Below are 18,925 nucleotides of genomic sequence, written 5' to 3' on the forward strand. Positions count from 1 at the left end.
CTCTTGTGTTGCTTTGTGAGTTCGTTTTTTCTAATTCTCTTACATCTCCGTTTAGATTCATTGTGTGTGAGATTGTTTGCTCAGGTCCTGGAGTTTGGTATTAATTATATATATAGTAACAAGTGGTATCAGGGCATTGGTTGCTAGAGCAAGAATGATGGTGGACGAAGGTAAAGTGAAAATCGAAAAATTTAGCGGTCCAAACTTCGGATATTTATCTTCCTCTCGCAGGTGTGGCCAAAAAGCCGGAAACAATGGTCCTGTTTGGTGTAGCTGTTAAAACAGATTATAGATTATAGCTTAACAGATTATAGATTATGACTTTAATTAGAAGTTGTTAATCTATTTGGTATAACTGTTGGATTATAGATTTAAGTTGCTGAGTAATGTTTGTTAAATAAGCTGTGAAGTAGCTTTTTTAATTAATTTTTATTTTTTATTATTCACTATTTGTCTACATTTCTCATTATTTTCTCGTAAAAAATAATAATAATATTTTATAGTCCATTTGGGTCTTTTTCTATTTTTAAAAAAATAAAAAATAAAAAAATCTAAGAGAGTAACCGTGAATTAACATGTCCACAGCAGAAGCTAATAATCAGAAGCAAGGGGTGAGCAGCTTCTCAGAATCAGCTTTTTTGACTTAAAATAAGTTGTTAGAAAAGAAGCTGCTTGAAATAAGTTTAACCAAACAGTTCAAAATAACTTTTTAAAAGCCAGAAGTCATAAGTTGGCAAAAAAAAGTCCCACCAAACACCCCCAATAAAGGCCAACGAGTGGGAGTTACTCGACCGAAAAGCTTTGGATATGGTAAGGCTATCCCTTGCTGCATCAGTTGCGTTTAATATTCACAATAAGAAGACAACCGAAGATTTGATGGCTGCTCTATCACGGATGTATGAGAAGCTAGGAAGCATGGATATGGATACGGTGATATGCTAAAATTTGAAAAAGTAGGATACGAGTATAGTAGGGATATGTTCGTAAAAGAATTATTTTTTATAATTTGAGTAATGTAATATGCATGAAAATAAAACCTAAAGCAAATTTACAAATAGAGGGATTCCTATTAGGATAAGAGTCTTTAAACATTCATAAAACATCCAAAACTAAAAGTAAATGCAAATTAAACATCATCCTTACATGCCAACAAATATGAGAGAGTGAGAAAGGAGTGATAGAGACAATAAGCCTGCGTTTGGTTGGGGGATTTGGGAAGGGATTTGGAAAAAGAAAGAGAAAAGGTGTGTGAAACTAGGTGAAATGTAAATATATTTTATTCACATTTCACTTACCTGTTCCCTTTTCTTTTCCAAATCCCCAACCAAACATAGCATAAGGATACATCAATTTGACAAATTCTATTACATTAACTCTCACGATATTCATCTTATCAAAGAACTAAAAGTATTAGAAGTAATATGTGATGTCGAGTATCCGATACTCCAAAATTAATGAAAAATTAATTAAGAAGTATTTGATACTTTTAAGAAGTATCTGATACGTATCTGCGAGTATCCAAGGAGTACCGGTATCCGATATGGATACGTCTCCCTTTTTGAAGTATCCGTGCTTCATAGATAAGAAACCCTCAGCCACAAACAAAGTCCATCTGATTAAGAAGTTGTTCAATTTGAAGATGTCCAAAGGAGGAGTCACGATTGAGCATATTAATGATTCCAACTTACTAATCAGTCAGTTGGAATTGGTTAGTATCTCATTTGATGAAGAAATCAAGGCATTGGCACTGTTATCAAGCCTTTTTGAGATTTGGAATTTGTTGGTAGTTATAGTAAGCAATTCCACCGATTCGGGAAAGTTGAGCATGGATCATGTAGCAGGTTTGGTTCTGAGTGAAGACACCCAAAGAAAAGATAATGGTAAAAGCTCTAGTTCGGTGTTGGCAATTGACGACAGAGGTAGGAAGCCCAACAGGGGCAGCAACAAGAAGAGAAGCACAAGTAAATCGACGAATTATCGATCTCCGTCTCGACCAAAGTTTACAGGCAAGTGCTGGGATTGCGGTAAGATTGGTCACGCAAAGCGGAATTGTAAAGTTAAGAAGCAAAACGACAATAATCAAGGTGAGAAGGAGTTCGTGAATGTTTCTAATGAAGAGGTTCTGAAGCACTCGCGGTCTTTAGAAACTCATGGAGAATTGTGGGTGATTGATTCTGGTGCATTGTTTCACGCTACCTCGCACAAGGAGTTGCTCCACAATTATGTCTTAGGTAATTTCAAAAAGGTGTACCTTGGAAACGATGAAGCTTGCAACATAATTGGCAAGGGTGAAGTACAGATAAACCAACCCAATGGAACAACTTTGAAAATCAATGATGTCATACATGTGCCGTGTTTGAAGAATCTAATTTCTGTCGGTCAACTCACTGATTCTGGTATTGTGACAATCTTAGCCAATGATGCGTGGAAGATAACCAAGGGAGCCATGGTAGTGGCTCATCGAAAAGGGAAGGTACTCTTTACGTGACATCAGGTACCTATAGTGCAATTACAGTAACATCATCAGAAGTCAAAACAGGCATATGACATTGCAGACTTGGACATATAAGTGAGAAAGGGATGAAGGTTTTCATGTCAAAGGGGAGACTACTAGGTTTCAAGTCTTTGAACTTGAATTTTTGTGAAGACTGCGTCTTGGGAAAATAGAAAAGGGTTAGTTTCACTAAGCTTCTGAGAGCTCGAAAGTCAAAATGGTTGGAGTTAGTTCATACAGACGTGTGGGAACCATCTTCAGTAAGATCGCTTGGAGGCTCTAGTTATTTTGTCACTTTTTATTGATGATATTATGTGTAAATTGTGGGTATATTTTTTAAGAATAAAACCGATGTGTTTGAGGTCTTCAAAAAGTGAAAACCTTTAGTTGAGAATGGACAGGTTCTAGTTTGAAGTGTGTCAAGTCCGACAATAGTGGGGAGTACATAGATGGCGCTCTAGAAAAATATTGTGCAGAGAACGAAATTCAAGATGTGATGACAATGGCGAGCAAAACGGTGTGGCTACGCGCATGAACCGAACAATCGTGGAACGTGCTAGGAGCATGAGGATTAATGTTGGGTTGCCAAAACAGTTTTGGGCAATAAGTATAGCTGCGTATCTGATTAACAGAGGTCCTTCAGTTCCCCTGAATTATGGAATCCCAAAAGGAGCGTGGACTGGTAAAGAGGTAAATTTGTCACATTTAAAAATATTTGGTTGTATCTCTTATGTTCACATTGATTATGATAAAAGAAGTAAGTTAGATCCCAAATCTCGGAAATGCATCTTTATTGGGTATGGCTCTGATTATTATGGGTACTGGTTTTGGGATATGGAAAATCGAAAAATAATTAGAAGCATGGATGTGGTGTTTAATGAGTCTGTCATGTACAAGGATAGGCTTGATGACAAGACTAAAGAACCTGAAACGGTTGAACTTGAGGAGAATTCTGATAGTGATGTGTTGAAACCTCAAGACTCTAATGTACAGTTGACACCGCCCATTGAGATGCAAACTCCTAAACCTCTTAGGAGGTCAACAAGAGAAAAGAAACCTGTTGATCATTATTCTCCTTCCTTACATTATCTATTGTTAACTGATAATGGTGAACCAGAATGTTATGAGGAAGCTTTACAGGTTGAGACGAGGGAAAAGTGCGAGCTCACCATGGACGATGAGATGGAGTCTCTCGTGGTGAATCATACTTAGGAACTAATACAATTGCCCAAAGGTAAATCTGCATTGCACAATAAATGGGTTTACCGATGGAAAGATGAACCCGATGGCACCAAGCGATAGAAGGCCAAAATGGTGGTGAAAGGTTTCCAACAAAAGGTAGGTATCGACTATGCTGAGATTTTCTCTCATGTGATAAAGATTTCTACAATTCGTACTGTACTTAGCATTGTGGCAGTTGAAGATTTGCATCTAGAGCAGTTAGATGTTAAAACAGCAGTTAGATGTTAAAACTGCATTCTTTCATGGTGATTTGGATATCTACATGCATCAACCCCAGGACTATGAGGCGGTTGGAAAGAAAATATGGTATCTAAATTGAAGAGTTTGTATCGGCTGAAACAAGCGCCTAGGCAATGGTACATAAAATTTGATAACTTCATGGCAAGTGTAGGTTTCCATCGGTGCCATGGTGATCATTGTTGTTATTATAAAAAGCTTGACACTTTGTATTTAATACTTCTCTTGTACGTAGATGATATGCTTGTTGCAGGTTCAAGCATGGATGAGATTTTGAATCTCAAACAGGAGTTGTCCAAAGAGTTTGCAATGAAAGATTTGGGTGCGGCAAAACAAATCTTAGGGATGCAAATTAGCAGGGACACGAGGAACAAGAAACTGAAGCTATCGCAGGCCGAGTACATTGAAAAAGTACTCAAGAGATTCAACATGGCGTGTGCAAAGCCTGTAGGCACTTCATTAGCAAGCCACTTCAGATTGACGAAGGAACAAGGTGTAGCTACTTATGAAGAGCGAGAATACATGGTGAAGGTACCATATGCTTCAGTTGTTGGCAGCTTGATGTATGCCATGGTCGGCACGAGACCAGACATTGCCCATGCAGTGGGAGTTAGTAGATTCATGAGCAATCTTGGGAAAGAGCATTGGGAAGTTGTCAAGTGGGTATTCAGGTATCTCAGAGGTACGAGTGACATGGCTCTCTGGTATGGCGGCACAGAAATCACCTTACTTGGGCATGTTGATTCTGATCTAGCAGGGGACATTGATAGTAGGAAGAACACAATAGAGTGTATGTTTCCTCTTAGTAGTGCTGCAATAAATTGGGTCTCTCAGTTGCAGAAGATTGTAACCATCTCAACCACAGAAGTGGAGTATGTTGCAACTACAGAAGCTGGCAAAGAGATGGTATGGTTACAGAGTTTCTTAGATGAATTGGGAAGGAAGTTCGATGATTGCAAGTTGTACAGTGATAGTCAAAGTGCAATACATCTTGCGAATAATTCCGCGTTTCATTTTAGAACAATGCATATTGATATCAAGTATCATTTTGTTCGTTCGCTCTTGGAAGATGGCAAGTTCGACTTGGAGAAGATCCACACAAGTGAAAATTCTGCAGATTTGTTAACCAAGGCGTTTACAGTTGAGAAGCTGAAGCTATGTGCAGCATCAGTTGGCATCGGCACGTGAGGTTGATGGTTCGAGTCATTGCGGTGTTCTATAGAGTTATGTGTGAAGACTGTTCTTGATCAGTCTCCAAGTGGGAGATGTTGGTGGAGCCTGAAACAAGACTAAACCTAATCAGATTGGGCAAAAGAAACAAGGAAATTAGTGTTTGGTTAGATTTGGACGCTAAACTATTTCCTTTTTGGTTGAGGTTTTTTCTTCTTAGTTTAGGTTTTGGTTTCCTTACTAATTTAGGATTGGGTTTAAGGCTAGCTCTATAAATACACCCATGTAGCTCTATGTTTTTAATTCATTCATTAGTTCTGTGATCTTAGAGAGAGATACACAATAGTGAGAGTGAGAGATAGATCATTGTAGAGAGAAAGTTTGTGAGATTGAGTGTGAGAGACTCTTGTAACTCCTTTCATATTGATCTTGGTAAATTCGCAGTGGCTTCGTGGACGTAGCCCGTGATTTGGTTTTCATGTAAATCTCTTGTGTTGCTTTGTGAGTTTGTTTTTTCTAGTTCTTTTACTTCTCCATTCTAGATTCATTGTGTAAGTGATTGCTTGCTCAGGTCCTGAAGTTTGGTATTAATCATATATACCATAACAAGAACCTTATCAATTTTGCATCCAAAGATGGAGGCAACAAATATTTAGAGAGAGAGAGAGAGCCACTCGATGCTTCTTGGTTTGTAGGATTTGACCAGATGCTGAAGTACGTCTTGATAGATTGATTGGTGTTATTTTCTATTTCTTTCCTGAAAAGTGAAAACTAGCTTCAAGATAAAGTCAAAACATGGAATTTCATGTGTCACTTGATTTTTATTTATTTATTTTTTAAATTTCATTATTTTATGTTAAGTGCTGTATCAGCAGAACTTAGAGTAGCATTCATATATTTTCTATATGGTGCAGGATCATGCTGGTCATATATTTGGTGTTAATTCCATTCCAATGACAGAAAAACTGGACCAATACAATGTTATTTTAGAGGCAAGTTTCTTGAACCTATGTTTACAAACACACTGTTTTTAATTTGCTAAATTTCTGGGAGGGAGAGAGAAGGAAAATGCTTGAACATGGGTTTCTTTTGTTTCTAAGCAATTTGAACAAGGACAGAGCATATGACAAGTGTATTATTTCTTTTGCAATTTGCTTCCAGTAATACTCCATTACTATTTGGTTTGTTGATGGCCTTGGCACATTGCTTATCCATTATAAAATTATCAAGTTTACAAAATTGGTTCTTGAATGATTTTATTTTCTGATCCTTTCCCTTAATAATTTGTCGTGTGACAATGTTTCAAATAAAAAAGAAAATATACGACAATCAGATATTGGGAAAATGGGGCCCAATCTTATTTTGAATTTTCTCCCCATGTTAGTTTTGCCATGTTAGTTGTATTGCTGCTCTTCTCCTCCACTAACAGCAGTGAATTGACTACTTCAGAACGTTGTTGAAATGCTGGAAAGCCAGTCTGGACCTGGTGGCTTACATGAGAATACTTTACTTCTTGTGATGGGTGATCATGGCCAAACCATAAATGGTGACCACGGTGGAGGAACTGCTGAAGAGGTATGGTATTATCTATGTTCCATTGCAATCTGAGTGTGATTATCAAATTAAATTTAAGCCAATTAGTATCACATCATGCAGGTTGAAACTGCAATTTTTGCGATGGGATTGAAGAAGCCTCCATCTTCCTTGCTGTTGGAACATGATACTTCATCTTGTCAACTAGATTTGGTATTACATTTCTTATCAATTGGTCACATAGCTACTGGTCGACAAGAACCAAAAGGAGAGGGTGAAACAAGTAAATCCCCCAACCCAGATGATGGTGGGACTTGATCCCAAGTCTGTGGTAATGCCACGAAGAGGCTTTACCAATTAAGCTAGTTGACACTTTCATTGAACTAAGAGATTTAGCCCTTCAGATAAACTCTAGCTGCATTCTTTGTTTTCAGTAGCTTTAAACTATTCTCTTAGTTTCCTTATCTGTGTCCAGAAAAGGGATTTGACTAATTTGAGGCTTCAAAGAATTGATGAAGCAATGTTTAAGTGCAGCATTGGAGTTGGACTCTTTGCCTCTCATTTTCATTAGGGGGATTGGATGAAGCATACCTGTGAAGTTCTATTTCCAAGCTGACTGCAACAACACTCCGAAATGAAATTCTGATCCTTGCATATATGAGAGTAAAATATCTTCTGTAAATCTTTTCTTACAGATTAGTTGCCCTGAACAACCCAGAACAGTAAGTAAAAATGTGGGAAACAACAGTTAACCTTGAGGGTCACAATTTGCTATGACAATATGACTGACAATATTGCAAATTTCTTGGAAAACCAACTAATCATGTATTTATATTCTTCCAAATTTCAACCATTGGATTTTAAGCATTATTGAACACATTAAAAAATTTGGGATAGAGTGCCAAGAAATCTAGAATAAATTACCCCAAAACAATTTTGGTTTTTAGCCATATAGACAATGATAAGAAATCACTGAATGGTCTTTCTTGTCTGATACCAAATTGCAATTCACAAGAATAGGATTAGGGGGAGAGAGCAATAGGGAAGAAGATGAAACACATGGACTGTTGAAATATCGAGCAACTTTTGGAATGAAATGGGTTCAAGAAATGACAAATGAACTTATGCCTGTTATGTGGGAGCTTCTATTTGCACACACACATTCCCCTCTTTACACATCTTTTTTAATAAATAATTGGTTCGGAAGTAGAATTCCGAAAATGAACAATTGGTTTGGAAGTAGCATTCCGAAAATAAACAACTTGTTCGGAAGTAGAGTTCCGATTTTTTTTCATTTTTTCGACATTTAACTTCCGAATGTGTTTATTTAATGTCCATAATAGTAATTTCACTTGAAAATAAAATTATAATAAAAATAATTTTTATTAAGTGTGTGTAAAGAGGGGAATGGGGATGTGCAAATAGAAGCTCCCCTATTATGTCTCTAGTAATTGTTTAATTGGCAAAAATGCCCCATCAATGCTGGGTACTGCAATTTTTTTCGAGAAGTGGGAGGCGAGGAGCGGGTAAGTTATGGGTGTACATGGGTCTAAGAGACGCATTCATGTCATATTTGGGTCCCATGTGTTATCCTCGTGAGGTGATTCAGTGTCACGACCCCATCCTACCCCAAACATGATAGTAGTTATGACCGGCTAGTAGTGTCTGACTACCAAAAAGGCCTACCAAGACAAGACAAGTCTAGACTAAAAATATTGGGGCTTATGTGGAAAACATTTTGCCATTAATTACCAATAGTCCATTCAAAGTAAGTGCATAAATCACATGAAAACAAAGCAAACATATTTCTTCTTTATTATCTTTGACATTACAAGTCCAACATCCAAAAGAAAGGTACAATATTACAAACATTCACTTGAACAAAAACTTTTACACAAGACCATCATCTCTACGTCACCACTCCCAAAAGTATTAAAAAAAAAATAAAAAAAAACACAAAAGGAAAAGACTTCTAACTCGATTTGTCTTCTTGAACTTGATCTTCATCATTACCTACATACATATAGGGGAGAGAGGTGAGCCAAAGACCAGTGAATAGCAATATTAAAGTTGTAAATGAATGAACATCGATAACTTTTATTAAAACCAAGCACATAATCATTTTTAACATAGTATAACTTTGTGTTAAGTTAGATGAAGGGTAGTTTTGTCTTTATGTACTTATTCGATTAGTATAAATACATGTTATAGAGGGAAAACCTAATCTAAGGTTTTGGCCTCTTCCTAATAATAATTATCTCTTTTATTTTTCTCTTCTCTCCTCTCAATCTTAAACTTGTTCTTATAATTTTAATTTGGTATCAAAGTTGTGAAGAGGTAATCTTCTATTCTTCTTTTTTTTGGTTCGTTCTTCCTTTTTTTTTCATTCAATAATGTTAATAATAATAAAAAAATATCTAGGATGCTCGCTTACAGCTCAAGATTTCCCAAAAATTTTTTCAAATTTTTCCTGATGGTTGTTGCCTATTTTTCAATTTTTTTTTCTATTTTTCGAAAAAACCAACCCTATTTTTTGATCTGCTTTTCTGTGAGTTTTTTGCTTGATTTGTGGCTTGGGTCCTCATCCCTAGGAGCCGATTGGACCTCCTTATGCTCTCCTTGGCTTCGGTTGTTGCTTTGGACTTGTTTTTTGGTCTTCCAGTCCAATTACAGGTGTTTTTTCCCTCCACTACACTGTTTTTGCCCTTTTCTAGGCTGTTTTGGCTCGTGGGACTGATTTTGTGGTTTGTTAGGGCTGTTCCACCTTCCTCTCTATTTTTTATTTTATTTTTTTTAATGTGTAGCTTGTTCTTATTTAATGGCTGATGATAACAAGTACCTTGTGACCAGTGAGGCTAAAGGGCCAGATCCTATTGTACCTGTGGGTCATAACTCTTCTCTCCATTTGACTTCTGTCAAGTTAGATGGCACCAACTATCTGGTTCGGTCACGTTCCTTTCAATTGGCCATTACTGCTCGTGGTATGTTGGGTTACATAACTGTAGTTACTAAGGTTCCTAGCAAGGATGGACTAGCACATGACAAATGGTATAAGGAGAATGCACTTGTTATGACTTGGCTAATTAATTCCATCCACCCCACCATTAGCCGGTCCTTTGTGTTGATGGATACTGCTCATGAGATCTAGACTGCCGCCTCTCAGATGTATTCTCAATGAGGTAATGATGCCCAAGCATACGAACTACGGAAAAAGATTCGGCGGTTTGATTAGAAGGATAGGTTTCTTGCTGAATATTATGCTAAGTTGAGCAGTTTGTGGCAAGAACTTGATTATTATTAGAACTTCTAAGCTGTCTATTCTTAAGATGCTGCTACCTTTCAGCAAATGGTGTCCAAGAAGCTGGTCTATGACTTTCTTGCTGATCTCAACTTGGAATATGATCAGATTCATGTTCAGGTTCTTGGTTGCCAGCCGTTTCATATTGTCCGTGAGGCCTATGCTTATGTTTTGCAAGAAGAGAGCCGGTGGAGTGCTATGGTTCATCAGCCTCTTCAAGATCGGTCTGCTCTAGTTGTTTCTTCTACTTTGAAGGATGGGAAATTTGGACTTAGTATCCTCAAAACCAGGGGGGAATATCCATATAGACCTCTTCTTTTAGGTCTCCATGAAGGAAGGTATTCTTCACATCAAACTGATGAAGTGGCCAATTCAAATTTATTGCAAGAGAGAGTAGTATTCTCACAGAGTTCATCTTAGCAACCGGGGCAAATGTCGCCTGGTTATATACTCCATAAGTCTAAGTGAAGCCCTTAGCAACCGGTCTTCCTTTGTAATGTTCGATGGAACCATCTGCATTGTGTTTGATAGTGTACACCCACTTACACCCAACTGGATGTTTGCCTCTAGGTAACTCCACTAACTCGCAAGTGTCATTCTTGCTTAGAGCTCTCATCTCCTTCATCATGGCATGTTTCCATTCAGGAATAGAGAGCATCCTGAAAATTGTTAGGCAGACTCACAGAAGAAATCTTAGATAGAAAGGCTTTATATGAGAGAGACATATTAGAATAAGAGACATAATTCGTAATAGGATGTTGAGTACATGACCTAACCCTCTTCCTATTAGCAACGGAACATCAAGATTTGAAAACTTAGGAATAGGAGCACTAGGATTAGAATTACCTGGACTCTCAAGAGAGGGGGGTGACTTTGGACACTCATCTGAGGAAGAAGTTGGCAGTAGAGGAGCGAAAGTAGTCTCTTGCATCCAGGTGACTTTCTGGCTGTCATTGTCCCTGACATACACTTTGCCTGCTTCAACAATTGCTGGCTCATCATCTTCTATCTGTTCAAACACTGGCGGAATTGGAACAAGAATCTCTTCACACCAAGGCTCCCCCTGAAGGGATGATTGGGACACTGGAGAAGGTAGAAAGTAAGATTGAGACTCGAAAAAGGTGATATCCATGGAAACAAACCATTTGCGAGTGGGAGAATGATAACGATTATAACCTTTTTGTGTGGCAGAGTAACCCAGGAAAATACACTTAAGAGACCAAGGATCCAATTTACCACGAGTGGGTGAATGATTATGGACAAAACAAACACATCCAAAGGTCTTAGGGGAAATAGAGAACCCATAAGAGGTGGACCCGAACAGAGCTTGAAGAGGTGTTTGTTTTTGAAGGACTTGGGTAGGAAGACGATTAATCAAATAAGCTGCAGTGAGAACCGCTTCCCCCTAGTAGGAGCTAGGAACACGCATTTCAAAGGATAGATAATGGACTACATTAAGGAGAGAACGATTTTTCCTGTCGGCAATACCATTTTGTTGAGGGGTATTAGTGCAAGAAGTTTGATGAATAATGTCATGAGTGGCGAAATAATTGGCAAGACCGGAGTCAAGATATTCCCCTCCCTCCCCTCCCCCGGTTATCAGAATGCAAAATTTTGACCACCGCCCCAAACTAAGTGCAAATCGTTTTATGAAAGGTTTGAAATACAGAAAGCACCTCACTTTTATCTTTCATCAGATAGACCCAAGTGGCCTTAGAACAATCATTTATGAAAGTAACAAACCATTTTAGACCTTTTAAAGACAAAATGTGAGGGACCCCAGACATCAGAATGAATCAAAGTAAATGGAATTGAACTTTTATTAGTAGAAGGAGCAAAAGAAGCTCGGTGTTGTTTCCCAAGTTGATAAGACTCACATTAAAAATCAGACACGCGATTATTTTCAAAAACAAAAGGAAATAAATGCTTAAGTAGTAAAAAAGAGGGATATCCTAAATGACGGTGCCACAGCCAAAGGTCTTCCTTGGTGGATGGTAACTAAATAGATGAGTGAGCCAGCTTGTGTGTTTGATCGAGAATGTAGAGACCGTGTTCCTCACTACCACTGCCAATCTCCTTCCTCATGATAAGGTTCTGGAAAAGACAACGATCAGGAAAAAAACGTCACGTTACAATTCAAATCACGAGTAATACAACTCAAAGATAAAAGATTAACACTAAAATTGGGAACATGGAGGATAAAGGATAAAGGAAGGGAAGAGGTGACATGAATTAAACCTTTCCCTGATACAGATGGCATAGTACCATCAACAATACGCACTTTTTCTTGACCTGAAGAGGGGTTATACTTTGAGAATAAATGAGAGGAACTAGACATAAGGTCGGAAGCACCAGAATCAATAATCCATGGCGCAGTGGTATAAGATAGCAATGCATATGGGGAGGAAGCCAAGTTACCTGAATTGGCAAAGGAAGAAGAGAGTGCACCTGTGGCAGAAGTGGAGGCTTGACCGTCTAGCAAGTGGCGAAGAGTGATCTCAAAATTCAAGGCAGATAACCTCGAAACATCAGTAGCTGGTGAGATAACGGGAGATAAAGGTGGTGGCTCAATTGTATCTGAAAGATGAGCCCGAGCATTGGCCCCTCGGCCTTTAGACTGGCCAGATCTACCCCCGCAAGTACCAGGACAGTCTCCTCGACCACCAGAAGGAGTCCCATACAGCTTCCAACAAGTCTTTCGGGTGTGTTAAAGTCTACGATAGTAGTCACATAAAAGATTATCCTTTTCAGATGAAGGATGAGAACCATGAGACACGCTCGCCAGCTCGGGAAGGTGCAGAAACCAAGGCAGAGCGATCAGTAGTGGTAGAAGGAAGTATCGTAGAACGGCGACTCTCCTCATTCTGCACATAAGAGAAAGCTTCCTGGAGAGAAAGAAGCACGTCCATACTAAGTACTCTGCTTCGAACCGGATCATACTCCACATTCAAGCCTTCTAAGAACTTGAAGACCCACTCCTGCTCCACAAACTTCCGGTAACCAGCAAAATTCGTGGGACAGACAGGCTTGTAATCCTGAAGATGGTCAAGCCTCTTCCACCCATTGCTAAGGAAGGTAAAATACTGGAGAACAGGCATCTCACCCTGTATTGCCCTCTTAATGGACCGGCGTAACTCGAAAGCCTGGGAGAAATTCCTCTTCCGGGAGTAAGTGGTAGCCACGACCTCCTAAATATCTTGTGCAGTGTCCATAGATTGATAGCCTTCTCCAATCTCTGAGATTATAGAATGTATCAACCAACCATAATGAGGGAGTTGGTGATCTCCCACTGATCATAACTCAGGTCCGTGGTACTGGGTGCCGCCATTAACATACCCCATCTTCCCTCTGCTCTTCAAAAAGATAGCCAAACTTTGTGACCAAGCTAGATACTTTTGACCATTCAATAGAGATGTGGTGATTTTAAGACTAAGGTTGGGGTTATCAGTCTTAGTAGTAGGTAAAATGAAACTCACTCTGAGGTGTCTGAGAAGTAGTAGACATACTGGTGGAATCTACCATGGATACTGTATTACCGAACCCTCAACAAAACTAGTGCCAATCACAAACCTAGAAGATGGTGGTGGAAGGAAAGACACAACGATCATTCTGAAAATATAAAGAATTAAGAACTCATATAAACTTTTGTTTTGTTTTTGCTTTGTTTTTGAAAAAGAAAAGAAGAACCAGAGAGACTCTAGGTTAATACCTCATTACAAAGTCAACCACAGAGAGCCGACACAGCAGAGGATGTCGACTAATGCCAACAAATGCATAGGGGTTGTCAGCTGGGTCAGAGAGACTGCCAGTGGCAGTCAGCAAGACAAGAAGAGCCTGAACCAGTGGTCGACTAGGCCAGGAGACCTGTCGGCAGGGACCAATGAAAGGTTGGGGCACCTGCAACAGTGATCGAAGGGGCTAGGGCTGCCTCTGACAGCTTCAGCATCTAGTGTCTGGGCCAAGAAGCCCTTTGATAGTAGCCGACAGGGCTAGGGAAGGTGATACACTTGTCAAACTTGGATGGGTAGCTTTGTGGTGGCTGTGTGGTGTATGGATTTAGGGTTGTGGCTTTGATACCATGAAAGTTTTAGAGAACAGAAAGAGATAGGGAATGAGTGAGACCTCATCTCCTTTTATATTAGAAATAAAGCATAATTACAGGAGTGCCATAAGGCATGAATCAAGGGCCAGCTCATAACAACCCATTACATCAATCAAGGAACAAATCAGAATAATATAATTTCCTATTCTAACAGCATTAGCGTTTAGGCCACCCTCTACTTTAGTTTTGAATAAACTTTTTCCTACTTTAGTGAAGGATTGTGATAGGAACGATTTTCATTGTGATGTTTGTGAGTTTGCAAAACATAAACGATCATGTTATCCTTCAATTATTAAAAGGAGTTTGTTTCCATTTATGATTATTCATTCTGATGTATGGGGCCCCTCTCGTGTTATGTTTGTGTCTAGTTATTGTTGGTTTGTAACTTTTATTGACTGTTATTCTCATGTCACTTGGGTTTACTTGCTTTGCACCAAAAGTGAGGTCTTTTCTTGCTTTCAAACATTTCATAAGATGGTACGTACTCAGTTTGACACTGAAATTAAAGTTCTTTGGAGTGATAATGGTACTGAGTACATTGAGAGGAAATTTGGAGCATATCTTGAGGTTGAACGCAAAAAACGTCATCTTCTTAAGGTTGCTCGTGCCCTTGTGTTCACGATGCGGGTTCCTAAACCATTCTGGGGTGATGTTCTCACTGCTGTGTATCTCATTAACTGCATGTCTTCTAGTGTACTCCAGTTTCTGCACCCCCTTACCCTCCTTCCTCACATATCTATATCCCCTCATTCCCTTCCTCCTAAAGTGCTTGGTTGTGTTTGTTTTGTTCACATTTCTCATCCTACTCGGAGCAAACTGGACCCCAAGGCTCTTCGATGTGTCTTCATTGGTTACTTCTCCACCCAAAAAGGCTACAAATGCTATGATCCTCACTCTCGCAAAACTTATGTTTCCATGGATGTCACCTTTTGTGAGTCTGAGTCATTCTTCGGGGACCAATCTCTTCAAGGGGAGGTTTCTTCAACGAAAGAGATTGTTTTTTCTGATCCACTATTTTCTACTATTTGTTGTATGGAGGAGAAGGCGCCATATTATGAAAAGGATATGAGTAAGTGTGTTCAGGGTGAGTTTAGTAGGTTGGATAGACCATATTGTGTTCAGAAGGAGCCTAGTAGGTTACATAGACCTGATCTTTAGGCCTACTCTCGGTGACAAAGAAAACAATCGAACTGTGTGGTGCCATGCCAATCATCACCTCCGACTCCAGTTCCTATTTCTTCTATGGAATCCTCAGTCTTTGGTTACTTCTACTATTCCTGTTGATGATTCAAATCTTCCTATTGCTATTAGAAAAGGTGTTAGAACTTATACTCAACATCTTATTTCTAAATTTGTGTCATATGATTCCTTATCTTCATCATATTGTGCCTTTGTTTTGTCTTTGTCTTTTGTCTCTATCCCTCATAATTGGAAGGAAGCACTCACTAATCCTAACTGGAAAGAAGCTATGGCAGAAGAGATGAGAGCTCTGAATAAGAATGACACTTGAGAGTTAGTTTCTCTACCATTGGGTAAAAGACCTGTAGGTTGCAAATGGGTGTTTACAATCAAGCAGAAGACGAATGAGACTATAAAGAGATATAAGGCGAGACTGGTTGCTAAAGGGTTCACTCAGGCTTATGGCATTGATTATCAGGAGACCTTTGCTCTAGTGGCTAAAATGAATTCTATTCGTGTCCTTCTTTCCTATGCCGCAAATCTGGGTTGGCCATTACAACAGCTTGATGTAAAGAATTCTTTTCTCCATGGTGATCTAGAAGAAGAAGTGTACATGGATGTTTCTCCAGGTTTCTCTTCTTCGGTTACTGAAGGGAAGGTTTGTCAGTTAAAGAAGGCTTTGTATGGATCAAAACAGTCTTCTAGAGCCTGGTTTGATAAGTTTCTTAAGGCGATGCTCAGATTTGGGTACAAGCAAAGTCATGCTGATCATACTATGTTCATCAAAAAGTGTGGAGATAAAATGGCTATTCTTATTGTCTATATGGATGACATAGTGGTGACTGGTAACGATGTAAAGGAGATGTCCCAAATCAAGGCTCGACTTTTCAAGGAGTTTGAAATCAAAGATCTTGGTTCTTTGTGGTATTTTCTTGGGATTGAGATTGCTAGATCGGATAATGGCATCTTTTCAAAGGAAGTATATCTTGGATCTACTTGAGGAAATAGGTATGTTGGGATGTAGACCCGCAGATTCTCCTATTGAGGCCAATCACAGACTTAACAGCAGTGATGGAGATTGTGTAGATAAAGGAAGATATCAAAGACTTGTAGATATTGCATATGCAGTTGGTGTTGTAAGTCAATTAAGGCATGATCCTCGAATAAGGCATTTGGATGCAATTAATCGAATCCTTAGGTATCTCAAATCAGCACCTGGAAAAGGAATCATGTTCTCTAAGCATGGTCATTTGAAAATAGAGGTTTTCACTAATGCCAATTAGGCTGGTGCAGTTAATGATAGGCGGTCTACTTCAGGTTATTGTATTTTTGTAGGTGGTAATCTGGTGACTTGGCGAAGTAAGAAACAAGCTGTTATGGCCAGATCAATTGCAGAAGCGGAGTATCGAGCAATGGCGAATGGCATCTGTGAGCTCATGTGGCTTCAAGTGTTATTGGCTGACTTAGGATTGTTAAATAGTGGACTAATGCGGTTGTATTGTGATAATAAGGCTGCTATTAGCATTGCTCATAATCCTGTCCAGCATGATAGGACCAAGCCCATTGAGATTGACAGATGTTTTATCAAGGAGAAAATAAGTAGTGGTATGATTTGTATGCCTTTTGTGCAATCTGAAGATCAGTTAGCCGATGTTTTTACTAAAGGATTAGGTAGTAAGGTCTTTCATCCCATTGTGTGCAAGTTGGGAATGAGAGATATCTATGCACCAATTTAAGGGGGAGTGTTAAGTTAGATGAAGGGTAGTTTTGTCTTTATGTACTTATTTGATTAGTATAAATACATATTGTTATAGAGGGAAAAGCTAATCTAAGATTTTGTGCCTCTTCCTAATAATAATTCTTGCTTTTTTATTTCTTGCTGGAAATTGTGTTCATGCATATAATATGATAGTGGTGTTGGTGATAGATAGTGGCATGTATAGAATATGATAGTGGTGTTGGTGGTAGATAGTGGTATGTATAGAATATGATAGTGGTGTTGGTTGTAGATAGTGGCATGTATAGAATATGATAGTGGTGTTGGTGGTAGATAGTGGCATGTATATAATATGATAGTGGTAGATAGTGGTAATATATAATATGTAAGTGGCATATAATGGGTTATGATGATGTTTGTAATATCTCCTATATAAGGAGTGTCATTTGGTCTTGTAAGATAAGAAGTTTTGAATATAACAGAAATATATTCCTTCTTCCTCATATTTTCGGAGTTCTTCTTCTTCATATTTTCTAAGTTGGTATCAGAGCAACAAAAAACACAGCAGCCCTAAAACCGTCATAGCCATGTCGGAAGTCACGTCCGGAACCACTTCAACCCCTGCCGCTGCCATTCCGGTGAAAACGTCCAACTCTCACTCTGTCCAAATCACCACCATCCGCCTAAATGGTGATAATTTTCTCCGCTGGTCACAATCTGTCCGGATGTATATCCGTGGGCAAGGAAAGATCGGTTACATCACTGGTGACAAGAAGGCTCCTGCTGTTAATGATCCGTTGTTCGACAATTGGGACGCTGAAAACTCCATGGTTATGACATGGTTGGTCAATTCCATGGAGGAGGATATAAGCTCTAATTACATGTGCTATACTACTGCACAAGAATTGTGGGATAATGTTAGTCAGATGTATTCTGACCTAGGAAATCAATCTCAAGTTTTCGAATTAACTTTGAAGTTGGGAGAGATTCGTCAAGGAGATGATTCCGTCACCAAATATTTCAATTCGTTGAAAAGGTTGTGGCAGGATCTTGACATCTTCAACACATACGAATGAAAATCGGTTGACGACTGCAACCACCACAAGAAAACTGTGGAAGACAGCCGTATTTACAAGTTTCTTGCCGGCCTCAACATTGAGTTCGATGAAGTGCAAGGAAGAATTATTGGCAGACCTCCTCTCCCATCCATTGGCGAAGTATTTGCCGAAGTCAGAAGGGAAGAGAGCCGAAGGAGCGTCATGCTTAAGAAAAAAGGTAATGGTGAATCAATTGAAATTTCTGCTTTAATTAGCGATGCTGCGGCCAACAAGGCTGCAAATTACCAGCGCAGGTTTGATGATAAGCCACGGGTCTGGTGTGATTTTTGCAACAAGCCTCGCCATACACGCGAAACGTGTTGGAAGATTCATGGCAAACCTGTCAACTGGAAAAGCAGCAAACAAGGAGAGAAGAATCGTGGCTTTCCTACCGCTAATGAAGCCGATTCAGGTCCCTTCAACAAAGAGCAGATTGATCAACTCTTAAAGCTGATAAAATCCAACTCCTCAACCGGTACTCCTAGTGTTTTGTTGGCACAAACAGGTAGAAATCCTAAAGCCTTCTCTTGCCTAAACTTCTCTCCGTGGATCATAGATTCCGGTGCCTCCGATCACATGACTAGTTTTTCCCATTTATTTAGTACCTATTTCCCTTGTTCTGGTCATGACAAAATCAGAATAGCCGATGGTAGTTTTTCACCTATTACAGGAAAAGGATTTATTAAACTAACTGAGAAAATTAATCTCAATGCTGTTCTTCACGTCCCCAACTTAGCCTGTAACCTTTTGTCTGTCAGTAAACTATCTAAGGATTCTAATTGTCGTGTTACATTTTTTGAATCCCATTGTGAATTTCAGGACCAGAACTCGGGGATGATGATTGGGCGTGCTAGGA

The 18,925-nt window shown here is 39.1% G+C and overlaps 1 protein-coding gene across 3 annotated transcripts in view; it reads left to right on the forward strand.

The window, feature by feature from the left end:
- LOC114277298 (uncharacterized) overlaps positions 1-18,925 on the forward strand; it is a 66,710-nt gene that overhangs the window by 26,581 nt on the left and 21,204 nt on the right. For all 3 annotated transcript variants that reach the window (XR_014343462.1, XR_014343461.1, XM_082893491.1), the window contains exons 8-10: positions 6,058-6,135; positions 6,593-6,718; positions 6,800-6,889. Coding sequence is in view for 1 of the 3 variants with exons in the window: in XM_082893491.1 (XP_082749617.1) it covers positions 6,058-6,135; positions 6,593-6,718; positions 6,800-6,889 (294 nt within the window). In the remaining 2 variants the exon portion in view is untranslated. The remainder of the gene's footprint in view (positions 1-6,057; positions 6,136-6,592; positions 6,719-6,799; positions 6,890-18,925) is intronic.

Source organism: Camellia sinensis, chromosome 11, assembly GCF_055761805.1.
Source record: "Camellia sinensis isolate YWXY chromosome 11, ASM5576180v1, whole genome shotgun sequence".
Lineage (NCBI taxonomy): Eukaryota > Viridiplantae > Streptophyta > Magnoliopsida > Ericales > Theaceae > Camellia > Camellia sinensis.